Source organism: Loxodonta africana, chromosome 7, assembly GCF_030014295.1.
Source record: "Loxodonta africana isolate mLoxAfr1 chromosome 7, mLoxAfr1.hap2, whole genome shotgun sequence".
In the NCBI taxonomy this organism is placed as follows: Eukaryota; Metazoa; Chordata; class Mammalia; order Proboscidea; family Elephantidae; genus Loxodonta; species Loxodonta africana.
The window spans coordinates 94831674-94848912 of record NC_087348.1 but is presented as its reverse complement, the minus strand read 5'-3'; the positions used below and the strand labels follow the sequence as shown (position 1 = coordinate 94848912).

The 17239-nt window shown below is 37.8% G+C and overlaps 1 protein-coding gene across 1 annotated transcript in view; it reads left to right on the top strand.

Annotated features, from left to right (window-relative positions):
- The window catches only part of LOC100660903 (glycerophosphodiester phosphodiesterase domain-containing protein 4-like), an 81523-nt gene that overhangs the window by 18243 nt on the left and 46041 nt on the right, over positions 1–17239 (top strand). Inside the window, exons 8-9 of the mRNA XM_064288734.1 lie at positions 34–184; positions 11182–11187. Of these exons, the coding sequence (XP_064144804.1) occupies positions 34–184; positions 11182–11187 (157 nt within the window). The remainder of the gene's footprint in view (positions 1–33; positions 185–11181; positions 11188–17239) is intronic.

The following is a 17239-nucleotide window of genomic DNA, read 5'->3' as shown; positions in this document are numbered from 1 at the left end:
ACACTTGCCTCTCTTTTTTCCCTCTGTCTGCAGTTACGATAGTGTGCCTTTCCTCTTGCATGACAATGACTTCAAGCGAACAACTGATATTGAGGAGGTGATATCCAGTGCTGACCTCAAAAGAAGTGAATTCTACGAATGGGATTTCATATCGACTCTGAATGCAGGCGAATGGTTTTTGAAGGTAATAGAACGATGGGTAAGACAGAGACCTCAGGTCAACAAACCTGCTTTGAATCTCTCTGCATCTGCTACTCTTTGAGATAAGGCCGTTAGTAAAGATAGGCAAGTATACACACAGTTCTATCCCAGTTTGGTGGCAGGGTCCTAGCACTGGCAGGAGGGTCTTTCCAGTAATTCGTTCAGTTGAATTGCTGCTTTCTACATTTCCTGGAAGGTCCAAAGACATACGTGTATACTTGTCATATAATTCCTTTTCATTGAAGCATTTCGTAAAGTTCTACAGCGTGCCCCCCAGGTACAGTAGTCCCCCCTTATCATGTACAGTAGTCCCCCCTTATCGTATACTGTAGTCCCCCCTTATCTGCGTTGGTTATGTTCCAAGGCTCCCAGTGGATGCCTGAAACCATGGATAGTACTGAGCCTTATATATAGTATGTTTTTTCCTGAACATACATGCCTATGATAAAGTTTAATTCATAAATTAAGCACAGTAAGAGATTAACAACACTAATAAAATAGAACAATTATAGCAATACAGTATAATAAAAGTTACATGAATGTGGTCTCTCTCTCTCTCAAAATATGGTACTGTACGCATCCTTCTTCTTGTAATGATGTTGAGAACTTTCACCTTTTCACTTAAGCCTTTAAAGGATGAATTTAGGGGGGAACTTTTTGGTGATGCCATATTTTTTCATTATTGGCAGGGATGCTGCATCATCATTGACAGTTATTTATTATTTGAAAAAATGAGTTGCCAATTGCAAGTGGACCATATTGATACCATGGCCCAGGAAGTGTATCACACTTCTTGCTTACACTTGAGCCATACTCATACTTACCATACTCAGCTTTCCAAAATTATACACAAAATACTAAATAAACATTGCACTTGCTGCACATAATTGTTATCAGTTTGATTTTGAGTGAAAGTTTAGAAAATACAGGGTGACACATAAAGGCACTTTGCAGTTTCCGCACGGAATTGTTCTTTGAGTATGTTTCTTCTGAGTGCTACCTTCTCTGCATCACCTTCTGGTTGTCTTAACTGGGAGATACTCTCCATCAGCGAGGTGAGCGCTTTATAAAAGATGTCATAAGGGAGGTGACTAATACAAGTGGGCCATATCGGTCCCATAGTCCAGGAAGTACATCACAAACTGTTTTCACCCTGAAAATAACTCAGTACTTGAATATTCCTGAATACTGATAACCATGCCTTCCCAATAACGCAACGGAAATAATAAACATCTTTGCAAGCCTTAGACCTTATCTCACTGTACAGAAACCAAAAGACACAAAAATTTCACATAATCACTCCTCCAAGAAGCATTGCCTTATCCAAATAGCTCTCAGCACTTTTCAGCCAGTTGCACCTGTATAACCCTACGCACTAAAGTGGCTCAAATGTCTGCCAGTAAACCTCCAGGGGTGGAAAATGTAACAGGGACATATATGTACCAGCACCCTTAAAAGGAAGCACTTTATGGTTTCTCTTTGGCATATCCAAATTGCCAGCATCACTACTAAATCATTATTAAGTAAAATAAGAGTTCCTTGAATGCAAGCACTGCAGTACCACAATAGTCGATCTGATAACCGAGTTGTCTACTAAGTGACTAATGGGCAGGTGGTGGATACCCTGGACAAAGGGATGATTCGTGTTCCAGGCAAGTTGAAGTGCGATGGCTCGAGATTTCATTACACTACTCATTTAACATTTTTGAACTACGTTTGACTGCAGGCAACAAACTGTAGAAAGTGAAACTGTGGTTAAGGGGAGCCTATTTTTATTGTACATAGCATTTTACCAGGCATTTTGAGTAGCTCACAGTTTTATATATGAGGAAGACTAGAAACATAATTATTTTTGATTCCTTCTTCTTGCCATTCAGCATATATTTATTGCATACCTACTGGGTACTAGTGTGTGCACATATCCAGCCCTAATAAAGGTCACAGAGTAGTATAAGAAACAGACAATTACAATACATTGTGATAAGTGCTAAAGGAGAATTTCAGGTTGCTTTGGGAGCACACAAGAACAACTTCTAACTTTAGTATGATGAGTGGTGATGGGAGATTCTAGAATAAGGAGGTGTATAGGGCAAAAATGAGTGTGATAAAATTTAAAGCAAGGGCTGTGTGATAAGTAATTTTGAGGCATAAATGAATAGTTCTACTTGAGAGGGTTGGAGAATACTTTGTGCAAAGATGTCATTTCTTCTGAGGGAAGATCATTACTCTATGGGAAACCATGAGTATTGATGGTAGTGTGTTTCAGAGATCACAGCATACTCGAGCAAGAGGGATGTGGTGTGTGTGTAAGGGAGAGGGAGAGCAGGCGGAAAGGGAGAGGCGGAGAGGAGATAGAAGAGAGATGGGAAGAGTCTGGGAAAACATTTTGACAGGTGATTATAGCAATTCTTAAATAACAAGTTAGTTTAGATTTATTCTTGAAGATTTTTAAGTGGGTAAAATAAAAGGTTATATATGCATTTGATAAAGCTTAAACCTGCTTTCTCAAGTTAAGGAAAACAGAACACATTTTCCCAACTCGTCTTGTGGCGAGGGTGAATCCCTGTGACCCAGGTTCTGCCAATCAGAGGTACTCATTTGAGAATTTGATTTTGAAAGTAAGCATCTGAACAAGATAAACCCATTGCTGTGGACTCAGTTCCGACTCATAGCAACCGTATAGGACAGAGCAGAACTGCCCCATAGGGTTTCCAAGGCTATAATCTTTACAGAAGCAGAGTGCCACATTTTTCTCCTGCGGAGCAGCTGGTGGTTTCAAGCAGCTGACCTTTCAGTTAGCAGCTGAGCGCTTAACCACTGCTCACCAGGGTTCCTATGAACAAGATAGACAGTGGATATTCATATTTCTGGCATATGCGTCAATAGATACAGTAGCATAATTGAGGGGAGGGGTCAGCTGTGGCACTAGCTTTCTTATCAGGTAACAGTGCAATTAAGAAAATGAATTTTAAGGTATTTTTTATTGTGTACTAAGGGTTGAATGGAATTTTACTTATATTGGATGTGATAACTGGTTAGATTCTGTTTAATGTAAAAATAGTGAAAAGTGAGGAATTACATAGGGATAGATTTATCTATTGAAATTCCACTTAAGATTCATTCTGTTGTTGTTAGGTGCCTTTGAGTTGCTTCCGACTCATAGAGACCCTGTGTACAACAGAACGAAACAGTGCCTGATTCTGTGTCATCCTCACAATCGTTGCTATGTTTGAGCCCTCTGTTGCAGCCACTGTGTCAGTCAATCTCATTGCAGGTCTGCCTCTTTTTCTCTGACCCTGTACTTTACCATGATGTCCTTCTCCAAAGACTGGTCCCTCCTGATAACATGTCCAAAATATGTGAGATGAAGCCTCAGTCTCCCATCCTCACTTCTAAGAAGAATTCTGACTATACTTCTTCCAAAACAGATGTCTTCATTTTTCTGGCAGTCCATGATATATTCAATATTCTTCACCAACACCGTAATTCAAAGGTATCACTTCCTCTTTGGTCTTCCTTATTTGTTGTCTGGCTTTCACATGTATATGAGGAAACCAAAAATACCATGGGTTAGGTTAGGAGCACCTTAGTCTTCAAAGTGACAGCTTTGCTTTTGAACACTTTCAAGAAGTCTTTTGCAGCAAATTAATTTCTCATTACACATTTAACACACATATTGTTTTGTGACATTCGCTGCCAACACTGCGACGTATCAACACTCTCCTTTTCTTGACCTTGGGTTCCCCATTTCCATTCGTCCAACTTTCCTGTCCCTTCTGCCTTCTTGTCCTTGCCCTTGGGCTGGTGTGTCCATTTAGTCTTATATACATGGTTGAGCTATGTGTATTATTGTTTGTTTTATGGGCCTGTCTAATCTTTGGACAAAGGGTGAACCTCAGGAGTGACTTCAGTACTGAGTTAAAGAGTGTCCAGGGACAATACTCTTGGGGTTTCTCAAGTTTCTGTTAGAACACTAACTCTGGTCTTTTTTTGTGAGTGAGAATTTTGTTCTACATTTTTCTCCACCTCTGTCTGGGACCCTCTATTTTGATCCCTGGAAGAGCAGTGGGTGGTGGTAACCGGGCACCATCCAGTTGTTCTAGGCTCAGTCTGGTGGAGGTGTGGTAGTTATAGTCCATTAGTCCTTTACTAATCATTCCCTTGTATCTTTGGTGTTCTTCATTCTCCTTTCCTCCAGACGCGATGGACCAACTAACAGGCTTTAAAACCCCAGTTGATTCTCACCGGAGTCAGATGTAGAACATTTATTTTTTATAAACTATGTTATGCCAGTCGAGCTAGATGTTCCCCAAGACCATGGTTCCCAGGCCTCAGCCCAGTAGCTCGGTCTCTGAGGGCGTTTGGATTGTCTGATGTTTCTATGACTTTGCCCTGGTCTAGATGTGCTAACTTTCCCAGTATCATATACTGTCTATCTTATCCCTCACCGAAGTTACCACTTAGCTACTATCTAGTTAGGCCTTTTGCAGCATATTTGCCCAATGAGACATGTCGTTTGATTTCTTGACTGTTGCTTCTACAGGCAATGATTGTAGATCCAAGTAAAATGAAATCCTTGACAACTTGAATATTTTCTCCATTTATTGTGATCTTGCTTATTGGTCCAGTCGTGAAGATTTTTGTTTTTGTTATGTTGAGGTGTAATCCATACTGTAGGTTGTAGTCTTTGATCTTCATCAGTACGTGCTTCAGATCCTCTTTGCTTTCTGCAAGCAAGGTTGTGTCACCTGCCTATCGCAGGTTGTTAATGAGTCTTCCGCCAGTCCTGATGCCGTGTTCTTTGTGTAGTCCAGCGTCTTGGACTATTTGTTCAGCATAAAGATTGAATAAATATGGTGAAAGGATGCAGCCCTTACACACACATTTTCTGACTCATTCTGTTAGCTAGTGTAAATACAAGAGATAGCTGAAGGTAGATTTGTGATTACTGTAGCTCCTCCAAATATTTGTCCTCTTGAAGTACATGGCCTATAAATGCTGCTTCTGTAAGTTAAAACAATAGGATTACTCTGATATTCCAGGCTTCTCTGTATATGTAGGATCTGTAATATAATTACCATCATAGATGAATAAATAGATACATAAAAACTAGAGATGCTCCATTAGCATGTGTATTTTGGATTAGTCAGCCATAGCGAACATCTTGGCTAATGCATATTCCAGATGAGAAGGCCGTTATTGTATCTGACATATAATTTATGGCTTGGAAAAGTCTTATTAGGATTTGTTGAATTAAACACGCTCCTAAAATTGAGCCAAAGTTTCATCTGGCTGAGATGTTTGATCGAGCAGGGAGGTTGATGAATGAGTGGTTGATAATTTTAATTAATAGATGAGTTTTCATATGTTGGTTACTTGATGGTCCTTATAGTTGAAAGACAACATTGGTTTTCATGTGACTGGTCATGGTTAAATTCCACGTGACAGCTATGATATATTTAGGTATTTTAATTACTAGTTTTCAAGATTTTCCTCCCAGAGCATCTTGTGTCTGTGAATGTCTTGGGTTATTTGGAGGTGGTAGAGTTGTTTATATTATTGTACTAAATTTTGGTGAAAATTTTCAGGTTACTACTTTAGTATATTTAGGTTGTATGCTTGTAATGTTGCGTTATACTCTTACTATGGCTACTGAGCAATATCCTGAAAGTTGAAGATCACATATGAGTATTTGGGTCTTTATTTTTAGGTTGGATTGTGGAGCTTTCTTTGCTTGCATAACAATATGGTCAGAAGGTGGTTGAAGTGACGTTGGCATGTGATTTAAAACATTTATAGAATTGGGTAATTTTTGTTGGTGGAGAAACTGATTTTGTTTGTGAAGTTTAGGCTGGTGGCTTTTTGTTGGATGGGCATATTCATGAGGCATATTGGTCTGCAGTTTTTTTTCTTTTTCTGACAGTGTTGTTACCTTGTTTTGGTATTAGGGTAATGGCCTCATAAAATGAGTTGGGAATTCCTCTGACCTCATCTATTTTCTGGAAGATACTGCATAGAATTTATTCTTTGTATGTTTGGTAGAGTTCAACAGTGAACACACCTGGGCCTGGAGTTTTCTTTGTTGAAGGTTTTTAATTATAAATTCAGTTTCTTGACTAGACATAGGGCATTTCAGATTATCTCTTTGTTCTTGAGTCATTGTTAATAGTTTGTGTGTTTCTAGGAATTGGTCTATGTCATCTAAGATATCAAATTTATGAGCAGGGTTGTTCTTAACATTTCCTTAATTTCCTATAAATTACTGTAGCATCAGTAGTGATATTCCCTCTTTCATTCCTGATATTGGTTAATTTGTTGTTTTTTCTCTCCTTTTGGTACAGCCTGGCTAGAGATTTTGCAATTGTATTGATCTTATCGAAGAAATAATATTTGGTTTCATTGGTTATCTCTATTGTTTTTCTGTGTTTAATTTCATTGATTTCTGCTGAAATCTTTATTGGTTTTTTTCTTCTGATTACTTTGGGTTGATTTGATTTTCTTTTTTCTAATTAAGGTGGAAGCTTCGGTTACTGATGTTAGATCGTTCTTGATATAAGCATTTAATACTATACATTTACCCATAAGCACTGCTTTAACTGTATCTTGCAGATTTGAAAATGTTACATTTTAATTTGTATTTACTTCAAAATGTTTTAAAATTTCTCTTGACTCTTCTTCCTTGATCCATGGGTTATTCAGAAGTATGTTTTTAAAGTTCTGAATATTTGAGGATTTTACAAGTATCTTCGTATTATTGATTTCTAGTTTAATTCTGACTGCATGCTTTATATGATTTCTGTTCTTTTATGTTTTACTAAGATTTGTTTTATAAACCAGAATATGACTTGTTTTGATGAATGTTCCATGTGCACTTAAGAAGAACGTGTGTATTCTGCAGTTGTTGTGTGGAGTGTCCTGTAAATTTCAATTAGGTGAAGTTGGTTACTAATGTTGTCCAAATCATATATATCCATATGGATTTTTCTGCCCATTTATTTTATCAGTTACTGAGAAAGGAATGTTGAAGTCTGTCAGTATTGTTGACTTACGTATTTCTCCTTTTACAGCTTTCAGGTTTTGCCTCATGTATTTTGAAGCTCTTTGTTAAGAGCAGGCCTGCTAACACCTTGCTTTTAGCTTGGTGAGACCAATATCAGACAGCTGACCTACCAAACTATTTGACATACATGTTGTTTTAAGCTGCTAATTTGTGTTGATTTGTTACAGCAGCGATAGAAATCTAATACATGAGATAATGTCCACCTTTGTCTTTCATAATATTAATTCATTAACCTAGAAAATTAAATATATCAACAAAATATTACCATCTCAAATCTATAAAAAAGAAAACATATCATGATCAAGTGGGCTCCATCTTGGGAGTAGAACACTGGTTCAACATTCATAAATCAATCAATGTAATTTACCATATTGACAGTCTAAAGAGAAAAGAAGACTACATAATGACTTCACCTGATACAGCAGAAGCGTTCAACAAAATTCCATTCACAAAACTCTCGGCAAGTTATAAATAGAAAGGAACTTCCTTAAGCTAATAAAGGAGAATGTCAAAAAACCTACAGCTAACATTCTTAATGGTGAGAGAATGAATGCTTCTCCCCTAAGACTCGAATCTTCCCCAACAATGCCTTCCCTCATCACTCCTATTAAGTATTACAACGGAAGTTTCAGACAGTGCATTAAAGATAGAAAAAGTATACATATTTGAAAGGAAGAAAGCAAGTTGTCTCTATTCACATGCAACATGATTGTTTATGTAGAAATTCCAAAAGAACCTACAAAAAAGCTCCTAGAACCAATAAATGAGTTTTACAAGGTCCCAGGATACAAGACATATATATAAAAGTAAATTGTATCCTCAAATACTAATAGTGAAAAGTTGAAGTGTGAAATTAACATAACAATAACATTAGTAGCACCCAAAAAGTCAAGTACTTACGCATAAATCTGAAAAAAAAAATTGTGCAGCATCTGTATGCTTAAAAATTACAAAACTATGATGAAAGAAACCAAAGAAGATCTAGATTAATGGAGAGGTATGCTATGTTCATGAATTGTAAGAGTTGATCTTAAAATGTGTATAGTTTGATTGATAGATTCAAGGCAATCTGAATCAAAATATCAAAATTCAAGGAATCTATTTTTTTTCAGGTGTCAACAAGCTGGTTCTAAAATTTATATGAAAAAGCAAAGGAATGAGAAAAATCAAAGCAATTCTGAAAAAGAAGGCAGTTGTAGGACTCACGTTACCTGATTTCAAATCTTACTATAAAGCTACAGTAATCAAGAAAGTGTGGTATTGGTGAAAGGATAGGCAAAGATCATGGTACAGAATTTTAATCCTAAAAGTAAACCAACTTTGACAAAGGTACAAAGGCAGATCAATAGAGAAAGGAAAGCCTTTAGAAAAAAATTGTTGGAAGAATTGGATGTCCCATATTAATCTCAACATATACTTCACACCTTAGAAGAAATTAACTTAAAATAGATCATGGAACTAACTATATAAAACTTCCCAGGCTGTAATCTTTACTACAGCTGATTGCTAGGTCTTTTCTCCCACATAGCAGCTGGTGGGTTTGAACCGCTGACCTTTTGTTTAGCAGCCAAGTGCTTAATTAACCACTTCACTACCAGGGCTCCCGTTAAAATGGCTCATATCAAAGAAACTGACAGTAGCAAATCCTGACATATCCTTCAGGGATGACTGTGAAATCAGTGCATCCTCAGGTGCAGGGAAAATTAGAGAATTTATTGTCAGAAGAACTACTGTAAAAGAAACCCTCAAGAAAGTACCAGAGGGAAAGTTGGAACTTCGGGAATGAAGAAATGGCAACAAAAATTGTAAATACGTGAGTGAATATGATAGGTTACCTTTTTCCTCTCAATTTTTAACAAACATTTATGACTGAAAGTAAAATTAGAACACTTCTCATAGAGTTTTCAATGTATGTAGATATAATACATAACTATAATACAGTGGGGGGAGGATAAAGGGACCTCTATAGTTGTAAGAGTTCTCCATTTTACTTAAAGTGATAAAATATAAACACTAAATAGACAATGAAAGGCTAGGGTAGGAATGTATTTTGTAATTTTTATTTTATTTTTATTGTGCTTTAAGTGAAAGTTTACAGCTGAAGTTAGTTTCTCATACAAAAATTTATACATGCATTGTTGTGTGACCCTAGTTGGTCTCTCTGTAATATCGCAGCACAACCCTCCTTTCCACCCTGGATTTCTCGTGTCCATTCAACCAGCTCCTATCTCTTTCTTCCTTCTCATCCCACCTCCGGATAAGAGCTGTGCATTTAGTCTCATATACATACTTGGACTAAGAAGCACACTCTTCATGAGTATAATTTTATGTCTTACAGTCCAGTCTAATCTTTGTCTGAAGAGTGGGCTTTGGACATGGTTTTAGTTCTGAGTTAACAGCCTGGGGGCCATGTCTTCAGGGTTCCTCCAAGTCTCAGTCAGACCATTAAGTCTGGTTTTTTTACTAGAATTGGAGTTCTGTACCCCACTTTTCTCCTGCTCCATCAGGGACTCTCTGTTGTGTTCCCTGTCAGGGCGGTCATGGGTGGTAGCGGAGCACCATCTAGTTCTTCTGGTCTCAGGCCGATGTAGTCTCTGGTTTATGTGGCCCTTTTTGTCTCTTGGGCTCATATTTTCCTTGTGTCTTTGGTGTTCTTCCTTCTTTCTTTGCTCCAGGTGGGTTGGGACCAATTCATACATCTTAGATGGCGGCTCACTAGCTTTTAAGAGCCCCATGACACTCACCAAAGTGGGATGCAGAACATTTTATTAATAAAATTTGTTATGCCAGTTGACCTAGATGTCCCCTGAAACCATGGTCCCCAGACTCCTGCCCCTGCTACTCTGTCCCTCGAAGTGATTGATTGTATTCTGGAAAATCCTTAGCTTTTGGTCTAGTCCAGTTGTGCTGACTTTCCTCTATTGCGTGTTGTCCTTCCCTTCACCTAAGATAATTCTAGTTAGTGTGAAACCCTGGTAGCATATTGGTTAAGAGCTACAGCTGCTAACCAAAAAGTCACCAGTTTGAATCCAATGGGTACTCCTTGGAAACCCTGTGGGGCAGTTCTACCCTGTCCTATAGGGTCACTATGAGTCAGAATCGACTCAATGGTAATTTTTTTTTTTTTTGTAATCGAGTCCATGTACCCTCTCCTTCCCTCCCCACCCTCATAACCATCAAAGAATGTTTTGTTCTGTGTTTAAACCTTTTTTTGAGTTCTTATAATAGCGGTCTCATACAATATTTGTCATTTTGTGAGTGACTAATTTCACTGAACATAATGCCGTCCAGATTCATCCATGTTACGAGATGTTTCGTGGATTCATCATTGTTCTTTATCATTGCATAGTATTCCATTGTATGAATATACCATAATTTGTTTATCCATTCGTCCATTGATGGGCACCTAGGTTGTTTCCATGTTTTTGCTATTGTGAACAGTGCTGCAGTGAACATGGGTGTGCATATATCTATTTGTGTGAGGGCTTTTATTTCTCTAGGATATATTCCAAAGAGTGGGATTGCTGGATCATATGGTAGTTCTATTTCTAGCTTTTTAAGGAAGTGCCAAATCGATTTCCAAATTGGTTGTACCATTTTACATTCCCACCAGCAGTGTATAAGTGTCCTAGCCTCTCCACAACCTCTCCAACATTTATTATTTTGTGCGTTTTGGGATTAATGCTAGCCTTGTCGGGGTGAGATGGTATCTCATTATAGTTTTCATCTGCATTTCTCTAATGGCTAATGATCGTGAGCATTTCCTCAGTATGTGTTAGCCACCTGAATGTCTTCTCTGGTGAAATACCTGTTCATATTCTTTTCTCGTTTTTTCATTGGGTTATTTGCCTCTTTATTGTTGAGGTTTTGCAGTATCTTGTAGATTTTAAGAGATTAGACCCTGATCAGATATATTGTAGCCAAAAGTTTTTTCCCAGTCTGTAGGCTGTCTTTTTTAGGAAAACATGGTAACATAGTGGTTAAGTGATATGGCTGCTAACCAAAAGGTTGGCAGTTTGAATCCACCAGGTGCTCCTTGGAAACTATGGGGCAGTTGTACACTTTCTTACAGGGTTGCTATGAATTGGAATAGACTCAATGGCAACTTTTTTTTTTTTTTTAAGGTTTTCTTTTTATTCTTTTGATGAAGTCTTTTAAAGAGCGTGTTTGATTTTTAGGCGCTCCCAGTTATCTATTTTCTCTTCTGGTGTTTGTGTATTTTTGGTAATGTTTTGTGTACTGTTTGTGCCTTGTATTAGGGCTCCTAGCGTTGTCCCTATTTTTTCTTTCATGATCTTTATCATTTTAGATTTTATATTTAGGTCTTTGATCCATTTTGAGTTTGTTTTTGTGCATGGTGTGAGGTATGGGTCTTGTTTCTTTTTTTGCAAATGGATGGATATTTATTTATACCAGCACCATTTGTGAAAGAGACTGTCTTTTCCCCATTTAACAGACTTTGGGCCTTTGTCAAATATCAGCTGCTCATAGGTAAATGAATTTATGTCTGGGTTCTCAATTCTGTTCCATTACTGTGTCTGTCTGTTGTTGTATCAGTACCAGGCTGTTTTGACTGCCATGGCAGAATAATAGGTTCTAAAATCAGGTAGTGTGAGACCTCCCACTTTGTTCCTCTTCTTCAGTGATGCTTTACTTATCCACGGCCTCTTACCTTTCCATATGAAGTTCATGATTTGTTTCTCCATTTTATTAAAAAATGCTTTGAAATTTGCATCAGGATTGCATTGGATCTATAGATTGCTTTGGGTAGAACTGACATTTTTACAATGTTGAGTCTTCCTATCCATGAACAAGGTGTGTTTTTCCACTTATGTAGGTCTCTTTTGGTTCCTTGCAGTAGCGTCTCGTAGTTTTCTTTGTATAGGTGTTTTACGTCTCTGGTTAGATTTATTCCTAAGTATTCTCTCTTCTTGGAGGCTATTATATATGGTATTAATTTGGTGATTTCCTCTTTGTCAGTGTAGAGGAATCTAACTGATTTTTGTATGTTTATCTTGTATCCTGATACTTTGCTGAAATCTTCTATTAGTTCCAGTAGTTTTCTTGTGGATTCTTTGGGGTTTTCTGTGTATAAGATCATATCATCTGCAAATAGGGATACTTTTACTTCTTCTTACCAATTTGGATGCCCTTTAGTTCTTTTTCTTGCCTATTTGCTCTGGCTAGGACCTCCAGCACAATGTTGAATAAGAATGGTGATAAAGGTCATTCTTGTCTGGTTCCTGTTCTCAAGGGGAATGCTTTCAGACTCTCTCCATTTAGGATAATGTTGGCTGTTGGCTTTGTATAAATGCCCTTTATTATGTTGAGGAATTTCCCTTCTATTTTTTGGAAAGTTTTTTTTAATCATGAATGGGTGTTGGACTTTGTCAAAAGCCTTTTCTATATCAGTTGATAAGATCATGTGGTTCTTGTCTTTTATTTATGTGATGGATTACATTGATTGTTTTTGTAATATTGAATCATCCCTGCATACCTGGTATGAATCCCACTTGGTCACGGTGAATTACTTTTTTGATATGTTGTTGAAGTCTCTTGGCTAGAATTTTGTTGAGAATTTTTGCATCTATGTTCATGAGGGATATTGGCCTGTAATTTTCCTTCTTTTTTTTTTTTTGTGGTGTCTTTATTGGCTTTGGTATCAAGGTTATGCCGGCTTCATAGAATGAGTTTGGGAGTATTCCATCTTTTTCTGTGCCCTGAAATACCTTTAGTAGTAGTGGTGTTAACTCTTCTCGGAAAGTTTGGTAGAATTCTCCAGTGAAGCTGTCAGGGCCAGGGCTTGTTTTTGTTGGGAGTTTTTAATTACCTTTCAATCTCTTCTTTTGTTATAGGTTTATTTAGTTGTTCTACCTCCCTTTGTGTTAGTTTAGGTAGGTAGCTTGTTTCTAGAATATGTGCATTTCCTCTAGGTTTTCAAATTTGTTAGAGTACAGTTCTTCATAGTATTCTGTTATGATTCTTTTAACTTGGGTCTGTTGTGATATCACCCATCTCATTTTTTATTTGGAGTATTTGTTTCCTGTCCTGTTTTTCTTTTGTCAGTTTGGCCAACAGTTTATCAATTTTGTTGATCTTTTCAAAGAACCAGCTTTTGGGCTTGTTAACTCTTTCTGTAATTTTTCTGTTCTCTATTTCATTTGATTCTGCTCTCATTTTTATACATGCTTTCTTCTGGAGCTCAAGGACTTCTTTTGCTGCTCTTTCTATTTGTTGTAATTTTAAAGTTAATGTTTTGATTTTGGCCCATTCTTCTTTTTGGATGTGTGCATTTCTTGCTATAAGTTGATCTCTGAGCGCTGCTTTTGCTGAGTTCCAGGAGTTATGGTAGGATGTGTTTTCATTCCCATTTGATTCTGTGAATTTCTTTATCCTGTTCTCAATTTCTTTATTAACCCAGTAGTTTTTGAGCATGGTGTTGTTCAGTTTCCATATGTTTGATTTTTTTCTCCTTGCTTTTCCTGTTATTGATTTCTACTTTTATGGCTTTATGCTCAGAAAAGATGCTTTGTAATATTTCAACGCTCTGGATTCTTATGGCCTAATATGTGGTCTATTCTGGAGAACGTTCCATGTGCGTTAGAAAAAAAAAAAGTATACATGGCTGCTGTTGGGTAGAGTGTTTTGTGTATGTCTATGAGTTCAAGTTGTTGGATTGTGGCATTTAGATCTTCTGGGTCTTTATTAAAGTTCTTTCTGGATGTTCTGCCCTTCACTAAAAGTGATGTCTTCTACTATTATTGTGAAGCTGTTTATTTACGTTTTCTGTGCTGTTAGAGTTTGTTTTATGCATTTTGGAGCCCTCTCATTGGGTGCGTAAATATTTATTATGGTTATGTCCTCCTGGTGTATTGACCCTTTAATCATTACATACTGTCCTTCCTTATCCTTTGTGATGGTTTTTACTTTAAAGTCAATTTTATTGGAGATTAATATTGCCACTTCTGCTCCTTTTTAATTGGTATGTTTGCTTGATATATATTTTTTCATGCATTGAGTTTTAGTTTGTTTGTGTCTTTAAGTCTAAAGTGTGTCTCTTGTAGGCAGCTTATAGATGGATTATGTTTTTTTACTCCTTTCTGCCACTCTCTCTTTATTGGTGTTTTTAGTCCATTTACATTCGGCATAATTATTGATAGGTATGAGTTTAGTGCTGTCATTTTGATGTATTGTGTGTGTAAGTGTGTTGTCAGTTTGTTCCACTTAATTTTCTGTGCTGAGTTGTTTTTCTTTATGTGTTTTCTTTTCATCCTTTTCATCGTTGTTGATTTTGTATTTGCCAAATCTTTATGTTTTTCTTGGTTTTTATTTTGACGTATAAAAAAAATTTTTTTTTTGGTGATGTATAGGATTGTTATTTTCCTTTGTGGTTACCTTAATATTTACCCCTATTTTTCTAAGTTTAGACTAATCTTTTACTTCTTTTTATCACCTTGACTTCTCCATATGAAAGATCTATGAATACATTATTTAGTCCCTCTTTTTTGTTCTAATGTTGTCATCATTTATATATTCATGTCTCTTTTTCCCTATTTTCAGTGTTTTAGCTTTGATTTATTTGTGACTTCCCTATCTGGGTTGATATCTGTTTGTTCTGTCCCGTGTTCTAGTCTTAGGTTGTTACCCAATGTTACTGATTTTCTAACCGGTGGACTCCCTTTAGTATTTCTTGTAATTTTAGTTTGGTTTTTACAAATTCCCTAAACTTCTGTTTTTCTGAAAATTCCTAATTTCACCATCATAACTGAGAGACAGTTTTGCTGAATATGTAATTCTTGGCTGGCAATTTTTTTCCTTCAAGGCTTTATATATGTCATCTCATTGCCTTCTTGCCTGCATGATTTCTGCTGAGCAGTTCAAACTTAGTCTTATTGACTCTCCTTTGTAGATGACTTTTGGTTTATCCCTAGCTGCTCTTCAAATTCTCTCTTTATCTTTGGTTTTGGCAAGTTTGATTATAATATGTCTCGGTGACTTTCTTTTGGAATCTTATCTTGTGGGATTCGAAGAGCTTCTTGGATAGATAGCTTCTCATCTTCCATGATATCAGGTAAGTTTCCTACCAACAAATCTTCAGCAATTCTATCTGTATTTTCTGTTATTTCCCCCTGTTCTGGCACTCCAGTCACTACTATGTTATGCCTTTTGATAGAGGCCCACATAATTCTTACGGTTTCTTCATTTATGAAAATTTCTTTGTCTGATTTTTCCTCAAATAAGTTGGTGTCAAATGCTTTATCTTCAATCTCACTAATTCTGACTTGCATTGCCTCAATTCTGTTCCTATGACTTTCTATTGAGTTGTATACTTCTGAAATTTTATTGTTAATCTTTGGAATTTCATTTTACTGCCTTTCTGTGGACTCTTGCTGCCTGTTGAATTTGTCATTATTCTCTTGTTTAAGCTTCTTAAGTTCCTCTGTTGCTTTATGAATTCCTTGGCATATTTTTATTTTGTCTGATCTCCTTCCTGATCTCTTGAAGAGCTCTGTATGTTAATCTTTTGAATTCTACCTCTGATAATTGCAAGAAGTTCTCTTCTTCCAGAGGGTTTCTTGATTCTTCGTTTTGGGCACATGCTGAAGCCGTCATGGTCTGCCTCTTTAAGTGATTTGATATCATCTCTTGTCTCCGAGCCATCAATAAGTTATTATATTTATTTATTTTATGTTTGCTTACTGTGTCCTAGCTTCTTGTTTTATTTTGTTTTGATATGCCCAAATAAGCTGGTCATGTGTGCCAGTTTGATTATTGGCACCTTTGAAGCTCTCACGTCCTGTCACCAGCTGGTTAGAGCTGTTACTAGGTATGTGAGCCCAGGAGTCCATTTACATTTCTTGTATGGATTCAGCTCAGGTATCCAGGTAGTCGGTCACCATATAGGCTCTTGCCTACAGTCCTAGACGGGCAGGGGTGATTGGAGTAGACTCATATATCTGGCTGCAGTGGAGGATCATGTGCTGAGCAAGGCAGAGGTCTGATCGCTACTTCTGAGTGTATGAGAGGAAAGCGTGGCCCTGTTCCCTAGAGCGTGTTGGGGGGGTGGGTTTTGCAGCTGTAATATGGGCACCCATTCCTGTTGGCTATAAGGACTGAGTGGCACCACTTATTATTGGATTCCTTTCGTGGATGGCTAGGTGGCATGGGTGGTGCCACCAGTCCTCAGGACCCTGATGTAGGTAGGTGAGGATCCTACTTAATGGACAGAGCAGTGTCAAATGTCACAAATTTGCCAGTCTACCTTACAGCTGAGACAGTTGATAATAGGCTTCAGGTATATACCCTTTTGGACTGTGCTAATGAGGGCCTTTACTGTTGAAATGGGCCCACAGAAGACTATGTAGGGGCGAAAGGCATTCAGAGTCCATGGACACCTTATGCCGGTGCCTAGGCAAAGAGGCTGTTCCTGCCCTGGGTTCCCAACTTAGGGAAGCTGGCAGATTATTTTTTCCTGTTTGTTAGTTTGTTCCCTCTCCAAAGCCAGGAGAATGGCTTAGAGCGTGTGCCGAGACCTACTTCTGGCCCCAGGGATGTGGCAATCGCTGAAGCCAGCCCAGGACCCAGTGCAGAATGGGGAGGGGGCAGGTAATTGGGAGAGAGGATCTTCCCAAAAGGGGTGTTTTTTGATCTGCTTGGTAGATTAGACACATGTACTTATCTTTGCCAGTTGAGCATCGTTTTTCACTAGTTCTGAAGGCTTGAGTAGACTCTCCAGTGTTCAGTCTCTTCCAATGTGGAAAACGCATGCCAAGCGCCACTGCGTGCCTCGCCACACGTGTACCAGCTGATCCAGCCTACAGGGTGCCGTTTCCTGCTGGGTCAGGTCTAGCAACTCACTGCTTCTGAGCCGTCTCTCCCACCCCTTGACGCTCAGTCTAATTCCTCAAGTTTGCCTTTGATGTTCAAGGCTCCTAGATTGTCATATATGATCAATTCATTTGTTTTTTGGGGGGTCTT